The 14,377-nt window shown below is 43.3% G+C and overlaps 1 protein-coding gene across 1 annotated transcript in view; it reads right to left on the reverse strand.

Moving 5' to 3' along the window:
- cntn2 (contactin 2) overlaps nucleotides 1-14,377 on the reverse strand; it is a gene marked incomplete at its 3' end in the record, with an annotated part of 125,566 nt that overhangs the window by 64,761 nt on the left and 46,428 nt on the right. Inside the window, exons 6-11 of the mRNA XM_083939878.1 lie at nucleotides 14,018-14,230; nucleotides 12,209-12,311; nucleotides 11,870-12,051; nucleotides 10,929-11,065; nucleotides 7,525-7,654; nucleotides 3,924-4,074 (exon numbers count right to left, since the gene is read on the reverse strand). Of these exons, the coding sequence (XP_083796004.1) occupies nucleotides 3,924-4,074; nucleotides 7,525-7,654; nucleotides 10,929-11,065; nucleotides 11,870-12,051; nucleotides 12,209-12,311; nucleotides 14,018-14,230 (916 nt within the window). The remainder of the gene's footprint in view (nucleotides 1-3,923; nucleotides 4,075-7,524; nucleotides 7,655-10,928; nucleotides 11,066-11,869; nucleotides 12,052-12,208; nucleotides 12,312-14,017; nucleotides 14,231-14,377) is intronic.

A 14,377-nucleotide genomic window follows, 5' to 3' on the forward strand; every position in this document is an offset into this window, starting at 1 on the left:
CATTAAACTTTAAAACCACAGCCAGAGACCTAGAGTATTCCGAGGATGGATGGCCCAGGTATACTGACAATAAGGGGCTTTCTGAGCAGACAGCAATGGGTCTATGGTGGGTCTCTAAGGGTTAAAGTGGGCAAAAAAAATGGTAAATTAATGTTATTCCAATACTTACCACTGGGTCTGGCCGCTTGTCTTTTGCCTACTCTTTTGGATTCTGTTCTAAAGCTGTGTCCTCACACCTCAGCAATGCCTTTGGTGTGTAAATCATCAGAAGAGCTATGATAGACTACAAGACTTTCTTGTACTCAGTGGGTAAAGTTTGTTGATGTCTTTAAAAACAAGCTGAATTAGACTGAAGGTATCTGGCAGATACATCTCATTTTCACTCTTAAACTGTGGAAGGCAGTATGACTTACATGCTAGAGAGTGACATACCTGTAAACAGCACATCTTAGTTAGCTTGATGGTTTGTGGCTTTAAATGACTGACAGTTAACACCCAGTCTAATGTTATAAGCACTGAATGAACGAATGTTACTGTTGTGTTTGGACTAAAGGAGGAAGGCATCAAGCACTAGTCTATTAGATGCTGTCAATCACAGACGGATTATTAAGACTAAATGGCCTCATCTTACATATAAATTCATCTGACATTTTGAACACGCAATATAATCATCACTTTTTTCAGTGTTTTAATTATGGATATATACACGCAGATGTCACATCTAGGGCTTATGAGCTACGTCTCAGTGGCCGACATCTTGCTACGGGGTTCTGACTGTATGTAAAAACTCATAGAAAAAGCCACACCTTTGTTTTGCTTTTAGATGTTCTATATAAAGAAATACTAAAACTAAGCAACATGAAATAACATTTCACAGATGAGAAGTTATCAATATTTAACAGTTACGAGCATGTTGAATTTGACTCATCACAAGAGGTATTTTTTTATCCTTCTTTGCTGAGGCCAAATATTAAGTAATTAGTAAGATGCTGAAAATTATGTGCCACCGTATGTTATTCAAGTGGCAACCTTGGCACTCTACTGCAGTTCCTCAAACGGCCACTAGAGGCATTCTCCAAGAGAGTCAACCCTACCACTGAGCATCCAGACAATGATGAATTGTGTTGAGGTAGATCAATATTAATCTGCGGTGGACTAATGAAGGAGTGCCTGAATTGAATGATATCAACAGTAAGAAATCCTTCCTAAAAATACAAAGAGAACCGTGGGAAGTCGCTTTTGATCTCACCTCCAACGAGGCATCTTGGGTTTTCCTAAAACAACCAACACTGACATGAGTGAGAGGTTGTTTTTTTTTTACTTAGCTGCATCACTCAGATGTACTGAAACCGAGGGCTAGCTCAACCTGCAGATGATGGTATTATTGTAGCTTGTGTTTATAGCTTGAATCTGAAGATGCAAGAGTGGACAGTTGTGATGTTCAATGTTTTCCTGGAGCAGGGTATCAAGAATATGCAGTTTCTACTGCTATATGAGTAAATTATTAATATAGAAGATGATCCAATCAAACCATTTTCATCATAGTTCAATCCCTGGTACATACACCAGCAGTGAATGTATGTGTATGTGTGGGAAATAATAATGACTTAGCCTTCAGATTCCAACCTGAGCTGGAGATGAATCGGTGCATCCCTAATTATAAGAGGCTGAGGGTCATCAATCATGGAACATACAAGCAATCATCTCACTTATACCATGTTTTTCTGGCTTTTTCCTGGGCAAAAAAATGTATTCATGAAAAAAATTGCGATGTCTATCTCTAAGATTCATAATCAATTCATAACTTCCAAAAATCGATATATAAAAACTATTTTTTCGTCCCACCCATACGCTGTATAAAAAATGGCCGTAGCCTCTCCGTCGAGGTCGTTCTCTCAACACCACCACACGAATGACTGCAGTCCATGTCGAGATGACGGTGCTAGCATGCTAATCCTGACAACTAGCCTCTGAGGCGAAGTGGGCTAGGGGCTAGCTGTCACACCCCTAATTATTCATAAACTTTAACCTCCAATAAAATAAAAAATAGCCTGTTACAAAAAAATTCACCCCCCTCAGTGTTGTCATGGAGATATGACCTAAACCAGTGGTAGGCAATTCCAGTCCTGGAGAGCCACTGTCCTGCATGTTGCATCCTGTAGGTTTATCTCTGCTCTAACACACCTGATTATAATGAGTTGCTCGTTATCAAGCAGCTGATGCTTGTCACAGTTTGATTATTGTTAGACTCAGGTGTGTTAGGGTAGGGAGAAAGCTAAAACATGTGACAGTGGCTCTCCAGGACCGGAATTGCCCACCCCTGACCTAAACATACAGACTAGAATGTTTTTTTGAAACAGGCCTTAAACAGGTTTAATTATGCCGTGAAAACAGCCTGTTTAACATGGAGGTCAATGAGAAACTGCTCTGTTGTGCAAACTACTCCTACTGGACACTCGGAGAACTGCCAGCCCGCCCGTCACTGAAGACAAGTCTTTTGGCGCACTTAAGATTTCACAACCTCCAGGGAAGACAGCGCTAGACATGATTCAATATGCAAGGTTTGCAAAATGAAAGTCAAGTACTTCAGCGACACTACGAACGGCCACAGTCAAGCGCGGTCAAGTGAGCCGTAGTCAAACCAGCTGGCCCTATATTTGTAGTGCGCCGGTATTCTGACAGGTATGGTAAATGCATTGAAACAGCACAGAGGAGCCGACATGACGGTAGAAACTTAACTGTCATTCTGTCTTACTCTGAAATATAAAACTATTTCCTGCAAAGAGGGGACGAAGCATTAACTTTACACGAGAATACCATGTGAAATACAAGTCTCAAATTGCGTCAAAAGTTTTTTTGTTGTCCACGTTCAGTTTTTAAAATAAAGTGTTACACAACCAGGCCCAAATACCAAATAAAAAAAGAATAATTGCATAATATTCACAGAACTTTATTCAAGATAAAAGGTCTTTTAAAATAAACTGTACACTAAAATATTATATTATATAAAAAAATAGATATGGGCAAAATACTAGTTTTGCAGTATTACTTTTGTACAATTGTACAAATGTGTATAATTTTATCTAGGTTAATAATAGCAGTTTTATTTTTTTGAAGTCACTGAGAATTGAGATATACACTCAATTGTGAAAGTTAAGCATGACTAAATAAATAAAAAATAATAATAAAGTATAATCTTATGTCTCCATGCCATAATTAGGACTGGAGTAAATCCTGAAGCATGTACTAATTCAAAAATCTATTTTGAATCAAGAATAGTTTTGAATCAAGAAACATTTTGAATCGAAAATTGATTCCCAATCAAATCGTGACACCAAGAAACGGAATCGAATCAAATCGAATCATGAAACACCCAAAGATTCCCATCCCTAAACATTAACACCAAGCTCTTTATCTAAGTCTCACTTATCTTTACCCTGAGTTTCATTCATTTAAAACCTTCCAGCTAATCAGAATCCAGAGTTATGGGTCATGATATAATCATTATTAAAGGAGGATTTGAGAAAAAATAAATAAAAAAAATTGATCAGGACATGCTTGTTATCTACTCCTTACCAAGTTTTTGTCCTCAAAACAGTGATGTCTTGTTAAAATTGTTGAGCAAGACTGAAATGCCAAATATTGTGGCATCTACAGTGGTCTGTAACACATTGTCATCTAGTAAAACTCAGAAAAAATATGATTCACTGTACAGCATCTGCTGATAAGCTTCCATCATTTCCTGCACTGTATATACCTTATATCTAGGTACCGTGTTAATTTCACGCCGTATGTTACGTTGTATTGTTGTATGGTTTTGTAAAACAAGAAGTACCTGAACTCTGAGTCTTCCTTGGGTAGATATCCACAGGAAGGACATTTATTTTAAAAGGTTTTAAAACATGAAGCAAATACACTGTTACCTGCTGCTGTTAGTGAGCAGCTCTGTCCCGCGGCTCCAGAACAGGCTGGGCTTCGGGGCAGCTCGAGGGCGACACTCGATCATCACCTGCCCCCCTCTGGCTGCTGGGATTAGTCTCCTTACTGGATTCAACCTGAAGTCTGGAGCCTGAACTGGAAGGACAGGAGACAGGATGGAGTCAGAATTACAGTGCAGAGGACAGACAGATCAGTCAATAGTGACAGCAAGACAATCTGAATACTATTTACTTGTGTTAAGAGAGTTGTACAGTGTAAAAGTGTATTAACTTTGGATAGATAAATAAACCTCTCCGGGAACTAAGAATGGTTCACAAAGACTCAATGGACAAACGAGGAAGAGGAAGAGGAAGAGAGACCCTGCCCGGAGGAAGCCCGGGGCCCCCGTCCGGAGCCAGGCCGAGCCAAGACGGAGGGCTCGCCGGCGAGCGCCTGGTGGCCGGGTTTGCCACGGAGCCCAGCCGGGCACAGCCCGAAAAAGTGACGTGGCACCTCCCTCCTCTCCATCCTGTGGGCCCACCACTCGCAGGAGGAACCACTTGGGTCGGGTGCGCTGCTGAAGTGAAGGTGAGGGGCCTCGACGGACCAGACACGGGCAGCAGAAGCTGGCTCTGGGGACGTGGAATGTCACCTCTCTGTCGGGGAAGGAGCCGGAGCTTGTGCGGGAGGTGGAGCGCTACCAGTTTGAGCTGGTGGGGCTTACCTCCACACACAGTCTCGGTTCTGGAACCGTACTCCTGGATAGGGGTTGGAACCTATTCTTCTCTGGAGTTGCCCAGGGTGTGAGGGGCCGGAGGGTGTGGGGATACTCACAAACCCCCGGCTGAGCGCCCAGTGTTGGAGTTCACCCCGGTGGATGAGAGGGTCGCCTCCTTACGCCTGCGGGTGGTAGGGGGGAAAACTCTGACTGTTGTTTGTGCATATGCACCAAACAGCAGGTCAGAGTATTCTGCCTTCTTGGCGACCCTGAACGGAGTCCTGCATGGTGCTCCAGTAGGGGACTCCATAGTGCTGCTGGGAGACTTCAACGCCCACGTGGGCAATGATGGAGACACCTGGAGAGGCATCATTGGGAGGAACAGCTTCCCTGATCTAAATCCGAGTGGTCGTCAGTTATTAGACTTCTATGCTAGTCACGGATTGTCTATAACTAACACCATGTTCGAACATAAGGATGCTCATAAGTGTACGTGGTACCAGAGCACCCTAGGTCAAAGGTTGATGATCGATTTTGTGATCGTATCATCTGATCTGAGACCGTATGTTTTGGACACTCGAGTGAAGAGAGGGGCAGAGCTGTCAACTGATCACCATCTTGTGATGAGTTGGATCAGAGGATGGGGGAAGATTCTGGACAGACCAGGTAAACCCAAACGAGTAGTGCGGGTAAACTGGGAACTTCTGGAGGAGGCCCCTGTCCGAGAGATCTTCAACTCACACCTCCGGCGGAGCTTTTCTGGCTTCCCTGTGGAGGTTGGGGGCATTGAACCAGAGTGGGCAATGTTCAAAGCTGCCATTGCTGAAGCTGCAGCAGTGAGCTGTGGCCTCAAGGTCATAGGTGATTCAAGGGGCGGTAACCCTTGAACATCATGGTGGACACCGGTGGTCAGGGAAGCTGTCCGACTGAAGAAGGAGGCCTTCCGGGATATGTTATCCCAGAAGACTCCGGAGGCAGTTGCAATGTATCAACAGGCCAGAAGGGCTGCAGCCTCTGCTGTGTCAGAGGCAAAGCAGCGGGTGTGGGAGGAGTTCGGAGAAGTCATGGAGAAGGACTTTCGGGCGGCACCAAGGTGCTTCTGGAAAACCATCCGACATCTCAGGAGGGGTAAACAGGGAACCGTCCAGGCTGTTTACAGTCAGGATGGGACGCTGGTGACCTGAGCCGATGAGGTAGTCGGGCAGTGGAAGGAGCACTTTGAGAAACTCCTTAATCCGACTGACACGTCCTCTTTTGTAGAGGCAGAGCTGGAGGCTGATGGGGAATCATTGTCAATATCCCTTGCGGAAGTCACTGAGGTAGTCAAACAACTCCACAGTGGCAAAGCCCCAGGGATTGATGAGATTCGTCCAGAAATGCTGAAGGCTTTGGGTTTGGAGGGGCTGTCTTGGTTGACACGTCTCTTCAACATTGTGTGGAAGTCTGGGACAGTGCCAAGGGAGTGGCAGACTGGGGTGGTGGTTCCTCTGTTTAAAAAGGGGGACCAGAGGGTGTGTGCCAATTACAGAGGTATCACACTACTCAGCCTCCCTGGTAAAGTCTACTCCAAGGTGCTGGAAAGGAGGGTTCGTCCTATAGTCGAACCTCAGATTGAAGAGGAACAATGTGGATTCCGTCCTGGACGTGGAACAACGGACCAGCTCTTCACTCTCCCAAGGATCCTGGAGGGGGCCTGGGAGTATGACCATCCAGTCTACATGTGTTTTGTGGATCTGGAGAAGGCATAGGGGCCGGGTCCCTCGGGTGATGCTGCCGGAGGTGCTGCAGGAGTATGGGGTGAGGGGGTCACTTCTGTGGGCCATCCAATCTCTGTACACCCAAAGCGAGAGCTGTGGACGGATCCCCGGCAGTAATTCGGATTCCTCCGCCAGGGGTGGGCTTTGTCATCAATCCTGTTCGTGATTTTCATGGACAGGATATCGAGGTGTAGTCGTGGTGGGGAGGGCTTGCAGTTCGTCGGGCTGAGGATCTTGTCTCTTTTTGCAGATGATGTGGTCCTGATGGCATCGTCGGTCAGTGACCTTCAGCACTCACTGGATCGGTTCTCAGCCGAGTGTGAAACGGCTGGGATGAGGATCAGCACATCTGTGGCACATCATCTAAATCTGAGGCCATGGCTCTCAGCAGGAAACCGGTGGATTGCTTACTCCAGGTAGGGAATGAGTCCTTACCCCAAGTGAAGGATTTCAAGTACCTCCGGATCATGTTCACGAGTGAGGGGACGATGGAGCGGGAGTTTGGCTGGAGAATCAGAGCAGCAGGGGCGGTGTAGCAGCCGCTCTACCGCACCTCACCTATGGTCATGAAAGCTGGGTCATGACCGAAAGAACGAGGTCGCGGGTACAAGCGGCCGAAATGGGTTTTCTCAGGAGGGTGGCTGGAGTCTCCCTTAGAGATAGGGTGAGAAGTTCAGCCATCTGTGAGGAACTCGGAGTAGAGCCGCTGCTCCTTTGCGTTGAAAGGAGCCAGTTGAGGTGGTGATGCCCCCTGGACGCCTCCCTAGGGAGGTGTTCCAGGCACGTCCAGCTGGGAGGAGGCCTCGGGGAAGACCCAGGACCAGGTGGAGAGATTATATCTCGGGATCCCCCAGTTAGAGCTGGTTAATGTGGCCCCGGAAAGGGAAGTTTGGGATCCCCTGCTAAAGCTGCTGCCCCCCCGACCCAACCCCGGATAAGCGGTTGACGATGAGATGAGATGAGAGATAAATACAAGGAGAATACAGGGCAGTTAGTGTTCTTTACTGATGTAGGTCTGAATGTTTCCTAATCTTATGAGGTCAAATATATATAAATATATACAACAGCCCACTGAATTTTGGGCTGTTATTTTACAGAGGGAAACTAAAACAGTACTCTTTGGACTGGTACCTTGGACTCTAAGCTCAGCAGTGGAGTAGATGGTGCCATGTTTGTTCTCAGCTACACACTGGTACATCCCAGAATCCTCCAGGGCCAAGTTATTGATCTTAAGTCGAGCCCCGTTCACCACTACCCGGTCCTAGGGAAGGGTAATGTGGGAGGTAGAAAATGATAAAGAAAAGGAAGCGAGTGAAGGGAAGTAAATAGGATGTGTGAGCTGTGAAACAGGTATACAGGTACAGGTATTGTGTATAAATGAAATGTCACAATAAACTCTACTTCACCCAGTAAAGGGGGGAACTCCTTTTCACATTTACCCTCCACCTGTCTTTTTAGTGGGTCTATCTAATTGCGCTGAGAGGTATTTTAGTCTGCAAAGCAGTCATTGGAGATCCAATATGAACTGAGATACTGATGTAGGACCTCCAGGGGAAGTGATGTTTAAGGAATTCTTTGAGTCTGGTTGGTCTGCTCAGACTAAGTAAGGGAGTCGTAGATGAAGACATTTTTATACTGGTGTCAATAGGAGATAAGGTGTTTTACAACCCCAAACCTCCTAGGGTAATAAAATAACCCAGAACTCAAGAAAATGACCCTTTTAACCTAAATCAACGTCAAATCTGACCGCACTTCGAACTGGAGGAGCTGTCTCTGGGAGACAGATGGACTTTCATTAATAAAATCTAAGCAACAGAATTTTGTGTAGATGTTTGGAAAAACAGTTAAAGTTCGATGTTTCATCGCAACTGGCTGTTCAAAGACATTCTCGCAAGTGTGAAACAGTATATGCATTATTTGTATCTTGTTGTGATTATGTTTATGTGGTTTCAGAAGTGCAAAGTCTCTGTCTAATTCCTGAAATAATTTGTGTTTTAATAATAGGCCTGTCACTATATCCAGGAGAGTGTGATGTGTAGTATCTGTATCTGTTAAATCTGTCTGCCTAAAGATTTGGTTAAATTGGATATCAGAAAGCTTAATAATGGAAAATCAACCAAAGATAGTTTAATCTCAGAATTAGAATTCCGGCGTAAAAAGCAGTTGATTCGCTCAGAGCCAAGGGGATGGGTTAAGTCAGACCCCACCTCTTTGTTCAACTGTCAGATAAAGGAACAAACAGAGGTGTCCAAATCTCTCTTGTCCCCTCTCTTAAAAAAAACTGTCTTGTACTCTCTCTACTCTTCTGCATCTGCTCTCTTCTCTTCACCTCTCTTGACCTCTCTCTCTGCGTTTAGCACCTCTGACCACCCCTCCTGCTGTTCGTTCCTTTGTTAACCCAAAGTTAGCAAGAGACGTACTTTATATTTTGTTTCTTACTAAAGTATTTTCGTTTGTTAATCTATTTTTAGCGCGTGACCCTTTTTTTTAGTTTTCTACGACACGTTTTTAATCTTTTATAAGTATAGTTAAACCCCTCGTGCTGTCTTTGCCTTTTTGTCCGGCTGGCAAATTGCATCGAACTCGCGACTCCAGCCCCACAGAACCGGTCAGAACTTTTGTCAACCCACAAACCACTAGCAGAGGCAAGCCACCTGAAGCACCAAGTCCAGGCCACGACGGGACTCGACGAGAGCCGCCAGTCCAACCGCGCAGCTGACCCAGTCTACAAACCGAGCCGAGGTCTGCCAAACACCGAGACGCGGACCCACGGAAACCTGCACTGGTACTTTAAGACGCCAGGGCGACTGTAACATCAACGGCAAAGTAAGGTTGGCCTTTTAATGCAACTCTTGGTTAAACGTTGGTGACAGTTATAGTCTGATCCGAGTTCTGTTGGCAGGCTAATTAGATCAAGTTTTTGTATCCGCCAGTGATATTATAAACAAGCCCCCCTCAAGCCTCAAGCTTCTTATATCCACATTTAACCTTTTTTCACTTGTCTATTCAATGTCGCACTATCCTGTATTCTCCTTGGTATGTAGTCAAATAAATGTTTGTAACCTTACGTCGTTGTGAGAGTCTTCCGTTCTGTGCAGAAAGTGTTGGTCACTGATAAGGCTGTGGTACGAATTAACGCGCTCAAGACGAGACTGATAAAATTTAACAATCAATTACTTAAATAACTAGCAGGTATTAAACCTTCACCAAAGTTTAATAAACATCCTGTCTTAATTTGGTGTGGTGCCCTTACTTCGAGGTAAAATAAATCCTAAATTTTAACGAGTCGTGTTAATCCATAATTAATTCAGCAACTGATATATTTTAGCCATAACAAAAGTAGGCTTAATCTCCTACACTGATACACATGTGAAATCATCTGGCAATACCCAGCTAATCTCGACCCTCATTAATATAATAATTCCAACTCTCTGAGAGGCAGATTCACGTGGGACTAGTAATAACAGCTAGACATTTTTGCTCAACAGGCAATGACAGAGACAATTTACACATGCTTCAGAACAGAGACAACTTCGGTAGTTATTACTAGTGATGTCCAAATGAAGCTTTATGAAACATTCTCATTATTTTCTGAGTCTTCTAGATGAAGCTCTCTGTTCAACAAAGGGTTGAAAACACACTGAATCACCATCCACTGAGCCCTTTTCTTTAAACCAAGAGCTCCATCTAGTGGACTCAACAAACACAACTAATGCTTCATGAAGCTTCATTTGGACATCACTGGTTAAGAATCCCATGACAAGGTCATCCCAGGTGATTTCAGTCATGCTGTGTAAATGAGGCTTCACACTGCTAAGAAAAGACTTCATGTCATACGCAAACTAAATCTAATATACATCTAAAAAGATGATTTCAATCCACCAGTTTTATATAATCATGGGTAAAGATTTTCCTCTGGCACTGCAAGTTAGATGAGAAATGGTAGAAACAAGAACTTTCTTTGAGTCAAATTATTCCTACTATTTTGACTTTATTGTGCAAAAGAATGATTATAACATTTCACATGAGCACCGTTTGGTACCCAATCATTCAAAGCAGGGGAAACTCTATCCATCCTATTCCTTCTACTTTAAGGAAAAGTTTATTTCATGTGTTTTAATGTTTCCCTTCTGGTTTTATATGAAATGGCAGAAAATGTGACTTTCCCCCTTACCTGTAGGGAGGAAGGGGCTCCAGGAGCAACTGTCAACAATGTTATCAATCCATCAATGTAATATTTATTCATTTATTTTTAAAATAACGTTATCATTCTGTTGACGGGACTTAATTCATTTGGAAAATAATATAAACAAAAGTACCTGACATTCAACACAACATATTCTAAACCTACATGTCTTGATGTGTCATCCTTTAAGAAGCCTGACTTTCAATCGCTTTTAAACTCAATAAACACACATATTATTTGTCGGGAACGTCTCATATTTGTGTTGGCCATCTTCATGGATACGTGGACTGGCAGCAGAAACACTGATTCACTTTGTGTACAGAGGTATACAGCCTGCTTCGAGTGTTACCTGTGTGCTGAGTGGCTGTCCGTTGCGTAGCCAGCGTAGGGAGGGTCGTGGTTTACCAGCAGCAACACAACTCCAGACAAGCTCTGAACTGATCTCCACCTCTGAGTCGCTCATCACCTGCAACCATTCTGGTTGAGCTGTAGGTTTGGAGAAAAAGAATAAAGGAAAATAACAGAAATAAAACAGAGACATTCAATGAAGGTACATAGCAAACAGACGTTTTGTATGTATGGTGGCTTTTTGTCCTTCAGACGGAGGGGACTTTTACATTAATGTTACTTCTGGCTTCATTCAGACATGAGCATGTTTATAGAAAGGGGTGAGTTAAAAACGTTACGATAGCGAGGAAGAGGAGTGTTCTGTTATCTCACAGGCGTCATCATTGATGGATTTAAAGACCACTACCATTAAAGTGTTAATGGCGGTGGTGAGTGTGAGGGACAAACAGTGAAACTATTGATACATATTCACATCGGTTTAATCCTTTAACTTCATCTGATAAGCAATTCTGTAAGAGAATCTCTTTTGCTCAGTCGCACTGCAAGAGGAAAATACCTGTTTCATCTGATATGAGAAGACCGATCTGTTTTAGAGTGTTTCATAATTTATTAAGCTGATTTTTGTGCATAAGAGACAATATTTAAGGTAATAAATTCATACAGTGATCCCAAAAGGTGATACAAGATATCTAATTGCCCTCTCTCTCTCTCTCTCTCTCTGCATGTATAACATTGCACTGCTGCACTTTTTACATTAACATGGAATTTAGAATTGCACTGTGTTGAAGGTGATATGGAAATGTTTAACGTAAAAGTGACCAGGATGTTTCTTCATACATAAGACTCGCATGTTAGACTGCTGTAAAATTAACATTAAAACATGACTGATTAACCTGATACAGTATGTGCTTTTCTGCACTACATACAGATATATTTGTTTACCTTGCACACTGATGCGTCCCTGGTATGTGTCACTTCCCTCTGAGTTGTAGGCCTCACATTCATAAACACCCTCGTCATCGAAGGAGAGTTCTGGCAGGATGAGTGTGGGACTCATAGCACTGGAGCCTGCCTTGGATGGCATCAAACCGTCGACCTTCCTCCATCGTAGTTTTGGGACTGGACTATAAGGAAAAACATAGAGAGAGTTGGAGGTGAAGCAAAGGAAGAATGGTAGTTTCAAAATGAAACAGCACAGGGACCAGATATAAAGTATAATTAAAGCAGGGAAGACAGAAGTAAAAAAGCACAGCCCTCAAACCAAAACAGCTGGAAACGTACTTTCCATATGCGAAGCACTCTAACTGAGCAGTGTGTCCTGCTAGGGCGTAGGTCTCTGCTGGGAAGCGCACTTTGATGCTTGGAGCTGACTTCCTGGGATTGGCTGGAATAAAATACAACTGTAAATATTCAGATAAAATCCCATTCAGATTATGCACCTCTGATCTACTGCAGTCTAAGAACTGGATGGGACCCTGTTTTATTTGATGAACATTCATGATCCCTAGTAACCAATTTACTGTAGGGTCATTATCTGACCTTTTGTCTGGTGCTGCCCTGGCCCTGACCCCGGCCATGCTTGTTCCATTTTGATCTCAATAAGGCCCCAGCAATGCTCTAAGAATAGCTTAATTGTCTTTACCTTAGTCTGCCCATCCAGCGTTTGCTGGGGTCTGGTAGAAGGGCTCACCATTACATTAAGTCTTCTCAGGGACTATGAAGGATTTCTACATGTTCATTTAGCAAATTTTAGAAAATAAACTAGTTTAAATCTTTTTAGGTCATAATGAAATATATAAAGTTAAAGGTTGAATATTTAGAGTGTTTATTAACAGCTAAATATATTTTTTAAATAATACACCCACAGGCCGTTTTGAAAGAAAGTATTGCTTTTCCATAAAAATATATATTTAGTCTGAATTAATATTTTTGACCCGTTTGACAATGACTTTCTGTCCTGTTATGTTTCCATGGTAGCAGCCAATAGGGTTGGGCGTTGCTGGTTGCCAGGGTTGTCTGTTGTTTGGTGCAGCTACTGTAGGCTGGCACTGGGTGAAATGGAGTTTGCCAATCCTGCAGCTGCTTCGGAGCCTCAGTGAAGGGGGCGTTATTTGTCCTAGCAGCTGAGTGAGCGGAGACGGGCAAAAACCAGAGTTAATATAGGCCAAGCATTCACTCCATGGACTGAGAGAAAGGAGAGAAACGCTATTAAAACGCACGCCCAAATGGCTACGGTTCTCCTTGATCGCTAACATCACTTTCATCTTTACTGAGCTGTCACCGGCTAACACTAACTGTCAGTCAAACTCCTCTAATCCTTGTTTTTATGGTCGGATTTGCTGGAGGGGATGGGTTCAAACAGGCTCAAACAGACTCTGGTCTCCTGTAGGCTACTGGGCCGGGTCGGACCAACCTGGCAACCCGACTGCTGCAATTATTTTTTGTTGTTACAACTACGATCTTGAGACACTAGATGGAGATGTTCTGCTCATTCTCCATATTCAACCTTCAATACATGGTAATCCAATTGCAGGTTTTCATTCTTACAGCATGTTGTTAGTGTGCAAAAGTTACATAAGTTAAGTAATATAGCTGCACACCACCTCATCTTCAATGGAGGGGTTTGCTTGGGCGAATATCATGCACCCTCTGGCCAATTCCAGCATCTGGTTTGCTAACCATCACTTTCTAGTTTCAAACACATTTTAATTGCTAACTGGTCAATCTTATTATACAGCAACATATTACTGGAGTGATGTGGCTGGGTATCAAACCTCAGTACCTGTAGTAATGATGACTGAATTGTCTGTGTTCTTAAGTTTGAAAATATTCTTAAACATATTTTTCAGAAAGGTTTTAAGCTTCTGTATTCAATGTTTAACAAATGTATACTCAGAAAAAAAAAAAAAAAAAAATCACTTTCATTTGAAAACATTTTAACTCAGGAAACCCAGCCTGATTAACAACCAGTGGGTTGCTAAATACCGACTAAAGACAGATAATTTCTAACATTAACACCACAGATCTTTTCAGATATCCCTCTGTATAGGGGTGCAGATCCGATGTTGTGCAGCTGCTGAGCCTTCATACCATCAGGCAGCACAGTGAGCAGGTTGGCCTTGCTGAAGGTGCTCTTGGTGCTGATGTCCATGTTGATGGTGGTGAAGCAGAAGTAGTTCCCAGTGTCGTTTGGCTCTGCTTTTGCCACGTACAAGTTCCCTGTTACCTGCGACACAAACCAGCGGCCATCGTCCTTCTTGATGAAGTTGGGAAACTCGTTGATCAACCAGCGGTAAGACAGAGCTGGAGACAGGTTGGTTCAAGTCACATTAATTAGTAACACAGAACATAAGGGGTTGTGTGTATTGACACCCTGCTGTGTTCAGATTTAAATATACAGTCAGCAGAGTCAGTCAAAATTTGCATTTCAGTATGCTTTTGTTCAATATT

This window comes from Echiichthys vipera (assembly GCF_963691815.1).
Source record: "Echiichthys vipera genome assembly, chromosome: X".
Lineage (NCBI taxonomy): Eukaryota > Metazoa > Chordata > Actinopteri > Perciformes > Trachinidae > Echiichthys > Echiichthys vipera.